General features: G+C 42.8%; 1 protein-coding gene across 10 annotated transcripts in view; it reads right to left on the minus strand.

Annotated features, from left to right (window-relative positions):
- Positions 1–15,167, minus strand: part of LOC126284583 (caspase-1-like) — a 398,664-nt gene that overhangs the window by 41,583 nt on the left and 341,914 nt on the right. For all 10 annotated transcript variants that reach the window (XM_049983636.1, XM_049983653.1, XM_049983618.1 and 7 more), the window contains exon 4: positions 9,514–9,689. In XM_049983636.1, coding sequence (XP_049839593.1) covers positions 9,514–9,689 — 176 coding nt within the window. The remainder of the gene's footprint in view (positions 1–9,513; positions 9,690–15,167) is intronic.

Raw genomic sequence — 15,167 nt, forward strand, 5'->3', positions numbered from 1 at the left:
AAAGAAAACTGCCGTTCTAAAGATCAGAGCGTGGAATGTCAGGTCCCTTAATCGGGCAGGTAGGTTACAAAATATAAAAAGGGACATGGATAGGTTAACGTTAGATATAGTGGGAATTAGTGAAGTTCAGTGGCAGTAGGAACAAGGCTTCTGGTCAGGTGAATACAGGGTTACAAATACAAAATCAAATAGGGGTAATGCAGTGGTATGTTTAACAATGAATAAAAAACAGAAGCACGCATGAGCTACTGCCAACAGCATAGTTAGCGCATTATAACAGCAAAGATAGACACGAAGCCGATGCCTTCCACAGTAGTACGAGTTTATATGCCAACTAGGTCCGCAGGTGATGAAGTGATTGAAGAAATGTATGATGCGATAAAAGAAATTATACAGATAGTTAAGGGAGACGAAAATTTAATAGCCATGGGGGACTGGAATTCGATTGTAGAAAAAGGAAGAGAAGGAAAAGTTGTAGGTGAATATGGACTGGGGGTACGGAATGAAAGAGGAAGCTGCCTAGTAGAGTTTTAACAGAGCATAACATAATCATAGCTAATGCGTGGTTTCAGAATCATGAAAGAAGGTTGTACACATGGAAGAATCCTGGAGATACTAAAAGGTATCAGGTATATTATATAATGGTAAGACAGATATTTAGAAACCAGGTTTTAAATTGTAGGACATTTCCAGGGTCAGATGTGGACTCTGACCACTATCTATTGGTTATAAACTATAGATTAAAACTGAAGAAACTGAAAAGGTGGCAATTTAAGGGATAATCTGATTAAACCAGAGGTTGTAGAAAGTTTCAGGGAGAGCATAAGGAAACAATTGACAGGAATGGGCAAAAGAAATACAGTAGAAGAAGAATTAGCAGCTCTGAGGGATGAAGTAGTGAAGGCAGCAGAGGATCAAGTAAATAAAAAGACGAGGGCTAGTAGAAATCCTTGGGTAACAGAAGAAGTATTTAATTTAATTGATGAAAGGAGAAAATATAAAAATCCAGTAAATGAAGCAGGCAAAAAGGAATGCAAACGTCTGAAAAATGAGATCGCCAGAAAGTGCAAAATGGCTAAGCAGGGATGCCTAGAGGACAAATGTAAGGATGTAGAGGCTTATCTCACGAGGGGTACGATAGATACTGCCTACAGGAAAATTAAAAGAGGCCTTTGGAGAAAAGAGAGCCACTTGTATGAATATCAAGAGCTCAGATGGAAACCCAGTTCTAAGCAAAGAAGGGAAGCAGAAAGGTGAGAGTAGTATATAGAGGGTCTATACAAGGGCGATGTACTTGAGGACAATATTATGGAAATGGAAGAGGATGTAGATGAAGATGAAATGGGAGATACGCTACTGTGTAAAGAGTTTGACAGAGCACTGAAAGACCTGAGTCGAAACAAGGCCCCGGGAATAGACAACATTCCATTAGAACTACTAACAGCCTTGGGAGAGCCAGTCCTGACAAAACTCTACCATCTGGTGAGCAAGATGTATCAGACAAGCGAAATACCCTAAGACTTCAAGAAGAATATAATAACTCCAATCCCAAATAAAACAGGTGTTGACAGATGTGAAAATTACCGAACTATCAGTTTAATAATTCATAGCTGCAAAATACTAACGCGAATTCTTTACAGATGAATGGAAAAACTGGTAGAAGCGGACATCGGGGAAGATCAGTTTGGATTCCGTAGAAATGTTGGAACACGTAAGGCAATACTGACCTTACGACTTATCTTACAAGAAAGATTAAGGAAAGGCAAACCTATGTTTCTAGTATTTGTAGACTTAGAGAAAGCTTCTGACAATTTTGACTAGAATACTCTCTTTCAAATTCTAAAGGTGGCAGGAGTAAAATAAAGGGAGCGAAAGGCTATTTACAATTTGTACAGAAACCAGATGGCAGTTATAAGAGTCGAGGGGCATGAACGGGGAGCAGTGGTTGGGAAGGGAGTGAGACAGGGTTGTAGCCTCTCCCCGATGTTATTCAATCCGCAAATTGAGCAAGCAGTAAAGGAAACAAAAGAAAAATTCAGAGTAGGTATTAAAATCCATGGAGAAGTAATAAAAACTTCGAGGTTCGCCGATGACAATGTAATTCTGTCAGAGACAGCAAAGGATTTGGAAGAGCAGTTGAACGGAATGGACAGTGTCTTGAAAGGAGGATATAAGATAAACATCAACAAAAGCAATATGAGGATAATGGAATGTAGTCGACTTAAGTAGGGTGATGCTGAGGGAATAAGATTAGGAAATGAGACACTTAAAGTAGTAAAGGAGTTTTGCTATTTGGGGAGCAAAATAACTGATGATGGTCGAAGTAGAGAAGAGATAAAATGTAGACTGGCAATGACTCAACCACTCAGTGGCAAAATACATAACTTAGCACAACATGCTTTACTTCAATGGCTGTTTCACAACCTGTGCCATCTGGATTCTCCCCCTCTCTGAACCACATGGTTTGTCATTGCCTTCACATCAAATCCTGAATCTCATTATCTTCCTGACCTAAATCCCCGCCAACCAATCTCCGTGCCCACTTCACTTACCCTGCATCCAAAGTAATCCTGGGTTCCATCTCCCCATGCAAGTCCATCACTTCACATCATTGTGCACCACACACAACTTCGCCACCCTGTACCAAAGCAAACTCATCAATGTCCCATTCCATCCCTACACACTTGCTGCCCTACCCTCCTGGCCATCAGTCACCCTCCCCTCCCCTCCCCTCCCCGCCCCTCACCCACTACAGCCAATACAATTTCTCATTCCAGTTGAGCTGCAGTACTGATACCAAGTGTGCTAGCTAACTCTAGAGGACATTGTCTGAAAGTTTAGTGAATGTTTACAATCTTATTCATGTGCCTGTCATCCGTTGTTGTTGCAATACTTCTGAACCATGAGTAGGATTAAAATTGTGCACTCAGTATAGTCAATATGAGTAGAGTTCCATTAAATGTTAGCTTTATCATGGTAACGGAATTTGTTCTCTGAGATCATTAATGGCAATCACAACAAGAAAAGCAGGCCGAAAATCGTACAAAACTGCAGGCCTATAAAAGAACCTTCTCTAGATCTAAAAATATGAACTTTTTAACAGCTGTAATGTACGCAGAAAATAATAGATAGCCAATTTTCTAAATTCTGCACATTATTGGAACTAATTTCTGGGTAAGACACTTCCAAAAGTCAACACTTCACTTCAGCAACAGCAGCTAAGGGAAATAAAAGTATAACTGCCAGTGCCAGAAAGTCATCCCATAGTCTTAAATACCTCAGTTCTTTACAAAAACACTATACTGACCCAGACTTCCTAAATTATTGTCAGTCAAGATACAAGAGTGTACTGCTTTCTGAAGTATAGATCTAATCATTTTATGACAGAGGGCATGCTGAGCAGAAGACATGCACATTTAAAAGAGGTTAGGTGTCAGTGCCCAAAGATGACAAGAGGAAGGATATACACACAAACAAACACAAAACTCAAGCTTTCGCTTTCGCAACCAACGGTTGCTTCATCAGGAAAGAGGAAAGGATGAAATACAGAGGCAAAGATGTTGTTGAATGACAGGTGAGGTATGAGCGACGGCAACTTGAAATTAACGGAGGTTGAGGCCTGGTGGGTAACAGGAAGAGAGGATATACTGCAGGGCAAGTTCCCATCTCCGGAGTTCTGACAAGTTGGTGTTAGTGGGAAGCATCCAGATAACCCAGAAGGTGTAACACTGTGCCAAGATGTGCTGGCCGTGCACCAAGGCATGTCTAGCCACAGGGTGATCCTCATTACCAACAAACACTGACTGCCTGTGTCCATTCATGCGAATGGACAGTTTGTTGCTGGTCATTCCCACATAGAAAGCTTCACAGTGTAGGCAGGTCAGTTGGTAAATCACGTGGGTGCTTTCACACGTGGCTCTGCCTTTGATCGTGTACACTTTCCGGATTACAGGAATGGAGTAGGTAGTGGTGGGAGGGTGCATGGGACAGGTTTTACACCGGGGACGGTTGCAAGGGTAGGAGCCAGAGGTTAGGGAAGGTGGTTTGGGGATTTCATAGGAATGAACCAAGAGGTTACGAAGGTTAAGTGGACGGTGGAAAGACACTCTTGGTGGAATGGGGAGGATTTAATTAAGGATGAATCTCATTTCAGGGCAGGATTTGAGGAAGTCGTATCCCTGCTGGAGAGCCACATTCAGTGTTTGATCCAGTCCCAGAAAGTATCCTGTCACAAGTGGGGCACTTTGTGGGGTTCTTCTGTGGGAGGTTCTGGGTTTGAGGGCATGAGGAAGTGGCTCTGGTAATTTGCTTCTGTACCAGGTCGGGAGGGTAGTTGCGGGATGCGAAAGCTGTTTCCAGGTTGCTGGTGTAATGGTTCAGGGATTCCGGACAGGAGCAGATTCGTTTGCCACGAAGACCTGGGCTGTAGGGAAGGGACCATTTGATGTGGAATGGGTGGCAGCTGTCATAATGGAGGTACTGTTGCTTGTTGGTGGGTTTGATGTGGACGGATGTGTGAACCTGGCCATTGGACAGATGGAGGTCAACGTCAAGGAAAGTGGCATGGGATTTGGAGTAGGACCAGGTGAATCAGATGGAACCAAAGGAGTTGAGGTTGGAGAGGAAATTCTGGAGTTGTTCTTCACTGTGAGTCCAGATCATGAAGATGTCATCAATAAATCTGTACCAAACTTTACTAACTGTGCTAACCTTTGTGTACATCGTTGTCTACCAACCCAAGTTCACCACAGGATCAACATAGCTCAGCTTTAAGCAACACTTTTCGACTTTTTTCACACCAGATCTCAAGCTGCTTTCTAGTTCACCTTTATCTCTCCCCATATATTTTTATTTTCATTTTCATTTCAGCCTCATGTTACACTTTCCACCTTCTAATACCATGTCACCCTCACAACATCCCCACAACGACCCCATCAAGCTTTATTTACATTCCCTCCGCAAACATGCCTTCGCGCTAGCCAGATTACGTTCCCATATTCTATTTACTCATGCTTGTCTGACATTTGGCATTACCCCCAAAGGCCTCACACTTAAAGTTCCCATCTCTGGATGTAACCCTTCTTTCCATCAGTCCCTATACCAGTTGCAAACTGAACAATCCATTGCCCTCACCCACCTAATCCTTCACCTACACATCAACTTAGCCAATGAACACACCCGTCAACACCTATCCTTAATAAAAGACCTTAATCTTTCCTCTCCCACATCCACACCAGCTGTTCAGAGCGTCCTCCTACAGGCCAACTGCAAATTACAACAGCATGCCACCCTCCACCTCAAAAAACTATCCAATCTCCTGTTTTTCCACCTCCGGAAAGGCAACTCACTCACCCTTCACAACCTTTCCAGCAAACCCCAACCTCCTCTCATTGCACACAGACCCAGTCTGTCCCATCTACTCAATCTCCCACTTCCAGCTCAATTCCCCCCAAAACCTCAAAATTCTAATCAATACAATCTGGAACCACAACACCCTAATTCAGTAGTTCACTTTTCCTCCAAACCTCTCTCCCAACCCAAAACCTCTGTCCTATCCAAAGGCCTCACCTTCAGCTCTACTCTCAGATTCAAGCAAACAGCCCTCGTCAAAGATTTACTGTCCCACACTCGTACTCTCTACTGGAAATATCACTTTGCCACGAAGAAAAATAATCCTAATCCTACTCATAATGATCCAACTCCCAAAGACACTATCCAAATTGAACCCTGCCTGGAACAGTTCCATCCTCCGTCACAGCGGGACCCACCACCTCTTCCTCACAATCACCCTCTCCAAACCTTCCAAAAAATTTCTCACTTCCAGCCTTGCCTCTCAACCCTTCTTAAAAAAAAAAAACACCCTTAATCCTACTCCCAACCTCACCACTGCTGAAGCCCAGGCTATCTGTGATCTGAAGGCTGACCGATCCATTGCCATTCTTCGGGCGGACAAGGGTTCCACAACCGTGGTACTTGATCGTTGGGAGTATGTGGCTGAGGGACAGCATCAGCTTTCAGACAACACTACATACAAAGTTTTCCAAGGTAATCCCATTCCTAATGTCCAGGCGGAGCTTCAAGGAATCCTCAGAATCTTAGGCCCACTACAAAACCTTTCACCTGACTCCATCAACCTCCTGACCCCACCGACACCTCGCACCCCTACCTTCCACCTACTTCCTAAAATTCACAAACCCAAACATCCCGGCCGCCCCATTGTAGCTGGTTACCAAGCCCCCACAGAACGTATCTCTGCCTACGTAGATCAACACCTTCAACCCATTACATGCAGTCTCCCATCCTTCATCAAAGACACCAACCACTTTCTCGAACACCTGGAATCCTTACCCAATCTGTTACCCCGGGAAACCATCCTTGTAACCATTAATGCCACTTCCTTATACACAAATATTCCGCACGTCCAGGGCCTCGCTGTGATGGAGCACTTCCTTTCACGCCGATCACCTGCCACCCTAGCTAAAACCTCTTTCCTCATTACCTTAGCCAGCTTCATCCTGACTCACAACTACTTCATTTTCAAAGGCCAGACATACCAATAATTAAAGGGAACAGCCATGGATACCAGGACAGCCCCCTCATATGCCAACCTATTTATGGGTCGCTTAGAGGAAGCCTTCTTGGTTACCCAGGCGTGCCAACCCAAAGTTTGGTACAGATTTATTCATGACATCTTCATGATCTGGACTTGCAGTGAAGAACAACTCCAGAATTTCCTCTCCAACCTCAACTCCTTTGGTTCCATCTGATTCACCTGGTCCTACACAAAATCCCAGGACTCTTTCCTTGATGTTGACCTCCATCTGTCCAATGGCCAGCTTCACATATCCGCCCACATCAAACCCACCAACAAGCAACAGTACCTCCATTATGACAGCTGCCATGCATTCCACATCAAATGGTCCCTTCCCTACAGCCTAGGTCTTCATGGCAAACGAATCTGCTCCTGTCCGGAATCCCTGAACCATTACACCAACAACCTGGAAACAGCTTTCGCATCCCGCAACTACCCTCCCGACCTGGTACAGAAGCAAATTACCAGAGCCACTTCCTCATGCCCTCAAACCCAGAACCTCCCACAGAAGAACCCCAAAAAGTGCCCCACTTGTGACAGGATACTTTCTGGGACTGGATCAAACACTGAATGTGGCTCTCCAGCAGGGATACGACTTCCTCAAACCCTGCCCTGAAATGAGATCCATCCTTAATGAAATCCTCCCCACTCCACAAAGAGTGTCTTTCTGCCGTCCACTTAACCTTCGTAACCTCTTGGTTCATTCCTATGAAATCCCCAAACCACCTTCCCTAAACTCTGGCTCCTACCCTTGCAACCGTCCCCGGTGTAAAACCTGTCCCATACACAGTCCCACCACCACCTAATCCATTCCTGTAATCCGGAAAGTGTACACAATCAAAGGCAGAGCCACGTGTGAAAGCACCCACGTGATTTACCAACTGACCTGCCTACACTGTGAAGCTTTCTATGTGGGAATGACCAGCAACAAACTGTCCATTCGCATGAATGGACACAGGCAGTCAGTGTTTGTTGGTAATGAGGATCACCCTGTGGCTAAACATGCCTTGGTGCACGGCCAGCACATCTTGGCACAGAGTTACACCTTCTGGGTTATCTGGATGCTTCCCACTAACACCAACTTGTCAGAACTCCGGAGATGGGAACTTGCCCTTCAGTATATCATCTCTGCCCGTTACCCACCAGGCCTCAACCTCCGTTAATTTCAAGTTGCCGTCGCTCATATCTCACTTCTCATTCAACAACATCTTTGTCTCTGTACTTCCACCTCGACTGACATCTCTGCCCAAACTCTTTGCCTTTACAAATGTCTGCTTGTGTCTGTATATGTGCGTATGGGTATGTGTGTGTGCGTGCGAGTGTATACCTGTCCTTTTTCCCCCCTAAGGAAAGTCTTTCCGCTCCCGGGACTGGAATGACTCCTTACCCTCTCCCTTAAAACCCACATCATTTCGTCTTCCCCTCTCCTTCCCTCTTTCCTGATGAAGCAACCATTGGTTGCGAAGGCTTGAATTTTGTGGGTGTTTATCAACATGCCAACACTTTCGTTTGGTAAGTTTCGCTTTACAACCAAATAATATTTAATGCATAAAACAGAAATAAAGTAGTATGAAACATAGAACAAGAAACCATAAAAGGCAGACAAGCACAATAACATAAAAATCAAAGATGGGTGTAGATTAACATAAAATCCACTGTAAGCATCTAATTGTTTGGCATATTTTGCATACATAGAAGAAAAACTGCAACAAAACTACCCTTATACAGGTATAAGCACCCACAATGAATTTTGTCAGCACAATCAATCAGGCAGTCCCACAACAGAGCAAAAAGTCAAAGACTAGATGAGGTGTCAATCTCTATTACACACACACACACACACACACACACACACACACACACACACACACACACAGAGAGAGAGAGAGAGAGAGAGAGAGAGAGAGAGAGAGAGAGAGAGAGAGAGAGAGAGAGAGAGAGAGTGGGGGGGGGGGGGCAGGGATTAAAATGGTACATCAATTTGTCAAGGAAGATAATTAAAATACATTAATTTTAAAAAGCAGTCAAAGTGTACCTCATAAATAATGTACACTACACAATTCAAGACGAGAGAACTAAGGAGGGGGTGGATAATGTGATGATAACATCACTGCTAGACAATACACAGTAACAACGCAACATTTTTTCACACGAGAATCATACATCAGAGATTGGTTGTGCATAATACTGAGGTCTCATCATTTTTTGTGCTCACCTAAAGATGTTAACTCTGATTTTCAAACAGAAGGGAATACATGTAAATGTACACACCAGTTTAAAAATGAAAGTAAGTTCTTTTCATATTTTTTCAAAAAAACAATGGAATTATTTCTTTCTTGCTACTGTCTCTACACCAATATCTTCAACACAAGAATATTGCTATGGCAGCTTCACTCATATTAATGAACTGTCACTATTCAAAACTACATATGTTTGTTTGCAGATAATGTATTATCTTGCCAGTGAGCTAAAAGCATTTATAGTTGGTTATTTGCTCTAAGGTGTTGTGAGTAATACAAGAACACAATGCACTACGTGTATCTTGCAATAAAGATCACACTGAATCCCAAGTGTTAACTAGGACACCCGAGCACTTTGTGAATCTCATAATAACAAGCAACAGTGCTCTAAAACTATTAACAAGTGAAATTTCCTTCAAAACAATTATATTGATCTAACCCCAATTAGAATTGTCCCACAATACAAATACTTGCAGCGTAAACAACAATGCTGGAAGCAAGCTCCGATGTCTACAGAACAAATATAGAATCTTATGCCTGTAGAACTGAAGACAAAACTGTAGTCTCTAATGTTAAGTGCCCACCAAGAGTCAGATAAAAACAGCAGTTGACAGGACTAATAGGATATAGTATTGATAATTTGGTACTAGCTACATTACATGCCTGTTTGTCAAGACATACCTGAATGAAGAATAATTTTGGTTTTCCAGCTAAGCTGGGACACCTATCCGCAGTGAAATGTGTCCAGAGAAACTCAGGCTTGTATGCCGTGTCCTTGGCATACAAAATGCCCATCTCTCCATGTGACAGCACAGCCATGACAAAGCAGTCACATTCATTATGGTCATAACGTGCAGCTGGATATGGAAACAAAAATCAGTCACATGTTGACATTATTAGCAACTGTAACTATTTAAAAACTAATTGTTGGGTTCAAATTAATGATGATGTAAATAAAATAGAAAGAAACTTCCACATGGGAAAAATATATTAAAAACAAAGATTCCAAGACTTACCAAGCGGGAAAGCGCCGGCAGACAGGCACAATGAACAAAACACACAAACACACACACACAGAATTACTAGCAGTTGTGTCTGTGTATGTACGGATGGATGTGTGTGTGTGTGTGTGTGTGTGTGTGTGTGTGTGTGTGTGTGTGTGTGTGGGCGCGCGCGAGTGTACACCTGTCCTTTTTTTCCCCCTAAGGGAAGTCTTTCCGCTCCCGGGATTGGAATGACTCCTTACCCTCTCCCTTAAAACCCACATCCTTTCGTCTTTCCCTCTCCTTCCTGAAGAAGCAACCATCGGTTGCGAAAGCTAGTAATTCTGTGTGTGTGTTTGTGTGTTTTGTTCATTGTGCCTGTCTGCCGGTGCTTTCCCGCTTGGTAAGTCTTGGAATCTTTGTTTTTAATATATTTAGAAACTAAAATTAATTACACTGATTTAATAAGATTTACTGGTGTGCTAGTATAAGGTTGTGTTATAATTGAAATCCAGACTTATGAGGTCCGTCTAAAAAGTATCCGACCTTTGATTTTCCCATGCAGAATAAAGACGACAGCGCAGCACTACTGTTCACAGTAAACAAGATACCTTTGGCGCATGTATGAATTTTGTCCCCACCTTCCAGCATGTCAGTCGTTGCTTGTCGATCGCTGAGTGAGATGCTACGCAACATGTTCGTCAGATTACCAATTCTCTCAAGATGGCTGAACATGTTGAGCAAAGATACTGCAACAAATTTTGTCAAAAACTTGGTGATTTTCAAAGCGAAACAATTCGTAAGATTCAGCTGATGTTTGGAGAAGATGCAATGGGTGTAACATAAATTAAGGAATGGTTCAACTTATTCAAAAATGGCCACACATCAGCGGAGAGTGACCTGTGTTCTGGCAGGCCCTAACTGCTCAGACTGCAGCTGTCATATGACGGTGCGAGAGATTGCCCAAGTGGTTGGAGTTAGTAAAGATTCTGCACACGCTTTGCATGACGATTTGAACGTGCACTGAGTGGCTGCGAAATTCGTGCCCAAGTTGTTGTCACCATAACGAAAAGACCTCCATTTTGACATTGCACAGGTCCTTCTGGACACCACCGGCACTGATCCTGGGTTTCTGAACACTGCGATAACTGGTGATGGATCATGCGTGCACGGGTATGACCCTAAAACAAAAAGTCAGTCTTCGCACTGGAAGCATCCCGAGTCTCCAAGGCCGCAGAAAGTGTGGTAGGTGCCAAGCAAAATCAAGGTGATGCTGACTGTCTTCTTTGATGTCCGTGGAATTGTGGATCAAGAATATGCACCAGAAGGAGAAACAGTGCCAAAGGAGTACTATCAAGATGTCCTCCAGCGACTCTGTGATGCAGTTCGGCCCAAAAGACCAGACATGTGGACAGCGAAAAAATTGACAACCGCATCACAACAATGCCCCCACACACACATCCCACTAGATCCAAATTTTCTGGGCCAGACATAGAATTACAGCCGTTTGCAACCTCCCTAATCGCCAGACATGGCTCCTTGCAACCTCTGGTTGTTTTCAAAATTGAAGGCGCCATTGAAAGGATCTCTTTTTGAGAGTAGACAAGAGATAATGCAGAACACAGTGATGGGTCTGAACTCCATTCCAAAGTAAGACTTCCAGAGGTTTTTCCTGCAGTGGAAGGATCGGTGGGCTAAGTGTGTGGAAGCACAAGGGGCCAACTTTGAAGGGGTTAGGGTCCCAATCCCATCAAATATTAGAAATATTTTTTCTGGCCAAAGGTCGGATATTTTTTAGACAGGCCTCATATGTGACTGACCAGTACACTGCCACATGTTACACTTGTAAATATTTAATCTCAGAATAAAATTGTCATCAGTTGCACTGATATTTTTATTTCCCTGTACTGGTTTCAACAAATTGATATCTTCAGAAGCTTAGTATTGGTTTAATACATGTCAATACCTCCTTCACAGGAACATACTTGTAATGCCACAACGTGCCCAAAACTGTGCATATTCTATGTGATTACTGTAAGCTCAGATTGTTTGGAGCAATTCATTTACTGTAAATTATCACGCTGTCAATCTGCACTTACAACAATCACATACAACATGTACAGTTTTGGACATGCTATGGCATTATGTTCTTGTGAAGGTATTTACAACTGCTAACTTGCAACCAGTAAAGTAAAATAAAAAATAATTATCTGTGTGTTTGAGGACAATTTTATTTTAAATGTATACTACAGCTACTGAAAAAATAACAGCTATGAATAAGACAATAAACACATAATCATATTTTATTTTGTAATACATGTTAACTTACTTTATTAACATTAATCTTATGGTTTCACTGTAAATGCAGCAGTTTTTCAACAGTTCTGACTGATTCCTCACAAAAAGACCCTATACCCTCAACAAATTTCTGCTTCAGACAGAGGGCATGTCGCCAGGCAAACCATTTAATGCCTTCTTTATCTACATTAAGACAACATTTCGTTTAAATATGGCACATTGTCATAATGGCATTTTGAAGTTCAGTATAATGGAAGAGGAAGCCTTGGGTTAAAGGAGAGGTCCCTATACGACAGCGAGCTAAAATTGTCCGAGTGTATGGGTGGAGATATGGCACGGTCAGCATGACCATTTAACTGTCCAAAGTTCACTTATTTCCAGCCACTCTTTCCAACACACCCATTGCTGTCTGCACCAGTGACTTAACTGAGTGCATAGTGCTCTCTCACGAGATCAGTGAATTCTTACTACAAATCATCGGGTTGCTGCAACTGAAATCTCATTATTGCAAATTCAGATGTGCCTCGGTCCACCAGCACAATGACACCTCTTTATAGCTTGCACTTATCATCCAAAGAACTGGGCGAGTTCATTCATTTGTTCAGAAGTGGAGGTCAACAAGCATTTTCACTCTTCGACTCGTCAGCAATGACAGAATCAACATGCATGCCCTGCAATCTTTCTTGAATGATTTTACAGAAATCATCATTTTTGCTTCACTTGTAGCTTTATATATCAAGTTCATTATGATGTGCTCATCATTTCATTTCATTAATGGTCATAGTTATTGAGATATTTACCTGAAAGTAAGACACTCTGCAAAATTCGAAAAATGTTCGCAATGAAAAATAGGGTCACTGTGAATTTGCGTCTAGATTTGGTTGGACATCTTCAACTGTCATCAATCACGAGAAAACTGATCTGACGTAGTGAATTCATTTGCGATCGCACAGTGCCAGCGATAAGACCTGAGTAAAATATCCATAACATTCCCCATATTTCATAAACTGTTTGAAATATCTACATGAGATTTTGGCAAATGACAGCACACAAAGAGGAGAGTATTTTGCTGTATGGTTATTATGCAAAATGTCATTATCTACTGTGTTATTCCACTAATTACAGACTTTTCCAATAAAAGAATGTAATTTTTAAGGGCCATTGACAGCTGGTGAAAGAAGTGCTATGGATTTTGGAACAACATAAGTGAAGTCATTATACATTTATTTCACACCAAGGATGTGCTTTTTCACAAGATGCTGCCCTTACTTTCCTCGGTTCATCACTTAATAACCCACAGTTTCAGAATTCTCTCATAATTGCGTCTGCACAGCATGTTAGCGAGGTAACACTGTCTAAAACTCTGATGAGTTTTGGCAAAAGAAGCAAATATTAACTTGGCAACAAGAGAAAAGTGTAGGTTTTACTCATAATTCCCCACTCGTGACTCTCCTCTGACAGTTACAAATGGTTAACAAACTACACAAAAATAAATCACTGCATTTTCCATGGAATTCCTTTTAGATACTACCCAAAGAAGATGTGACAAATCTTTATGAATGGTCACCGTACAAGTGTGGGCATGGAGAGTCCCATTTAATATTTGGCAAAAATATGAGTGTAGGCTTCAGTTTGAGATGGCATTTCCGCAACAGCACTCTGAGCGACCCCCCAACCCCCACCCACCACAACCATTGCCATTCTCCCCACACTTACCCAGCCGACCATGGCATCTATCGGCATTTTGCGCACACTGTACCTTGATTCTAGAGAGAGAACAGGACATCTTGGATACTTTGGACAAATTCTCTGCTGGGTACCTTCCCTTTACACTCCATAAAGGGTTCTGCAAGTCAGACCAGATAAGTGTATATAGGCTCATCAGCTTGAGAGCCATCAGGATTTCAGGTAACTTTGCACTGAATATGCCAGTTGTGCCAGTACACAAATGCTCAGGATGTTGCCTGGGAAACCAAAGTCACAACCAACAAATTCCCTATGGTTGGATCCATCTGCGTGGACTGTGTCTGTTTTGTTTTAGGGTGCACAAACAACTAGGGTCATATGCAGCCACGTGAGAACTGTAGAACATGAAGACAAAGAGAGGAATTAAAAACAACTACACATTAATCCGAATCTACTGAAGGAAAAACATCTAAAAACAGGGACTGAGGAAGGACCATAACTACGCTATAGAGAAAAGGAGGTCATGAACTAAAAACTTAATGGTCTTCGCCTTAGTGCTATGATTGATAAAAAGTAAAACGCGGTCTACTACCCATTCGTCATTCGCTATAACGGCCAATAACACAGACAGCAAACACAAACGAGAACATAAGTGGTTAAAAAAAGGGCATTCCATCAGGAAAAGGTGAACCATCACAGGTTGAGCGCACTGAGTAGAAAGTGCTGGGGTAGCACCACGTTACAAATGGCAACGGCTAAAAAGACGGTGACCAATACACAACCTAGCTAAGATGATCTCCTTACGGTGAGAGGGCCCAGAGAAGGTTGTCGAAGCTGCTGGAAGAGGTTTAATAGAGCGGAGCTTGTTACCACGAAGAGATGACCAGTGTTGATGCCAAAGTGACACCACCTGCAGACAAACAGCAACAAAGAGTTCTTTGGAGGAAACATAAGAACTAGAAGGCTGAGGTACAAGGACTACAGCCTTGGCAGTGTCAGTAGCCTTGTTTCCTATCAGACTGGCATGACCAGGAACTCTCATAAACATCACAGTGGCAGCTTTCCTGGACCTGTTGCACTAAGAGATGGATGGTGTACAGCACACAAAGGATTTGAAGGAGACAGACAGAACTACTTAAACCTAACTAACCTGAGGACATCACACACATCCATGCCCGGGGCAGGATTCGAACCAGCGACCGTAGCAGCAGCGTGGTTCCAGACTGAAGCGCCTAGAACCACTCAGCAGCAAAGGCCGGCATGTGTTAAGACAGAAGAGATCAGCCACGAGGGCATCTCTCAGACAGGTTCTCGGAGAGCCTCAAAGCGGATGGTGCATATTTAAGACACCGAGCAGCAGAAAAAGGT

This window comes from Schistocerca gregaria, chromosome 1 (genome assembly GCF_023897955.1).
Source record: "Schistocerca gregaria isolate iqSchGreg1 chromosome 1, iqSchGreg1.2, whole genome shotgun sequence".
Classification (NCBI taxonomy): domain Eukaryota; kingdom Metazoa; phylum Arthropoda; class Insecta; order Orthoptera; family Acrididae; genus Schistocerca; species Schistocerca gregaria.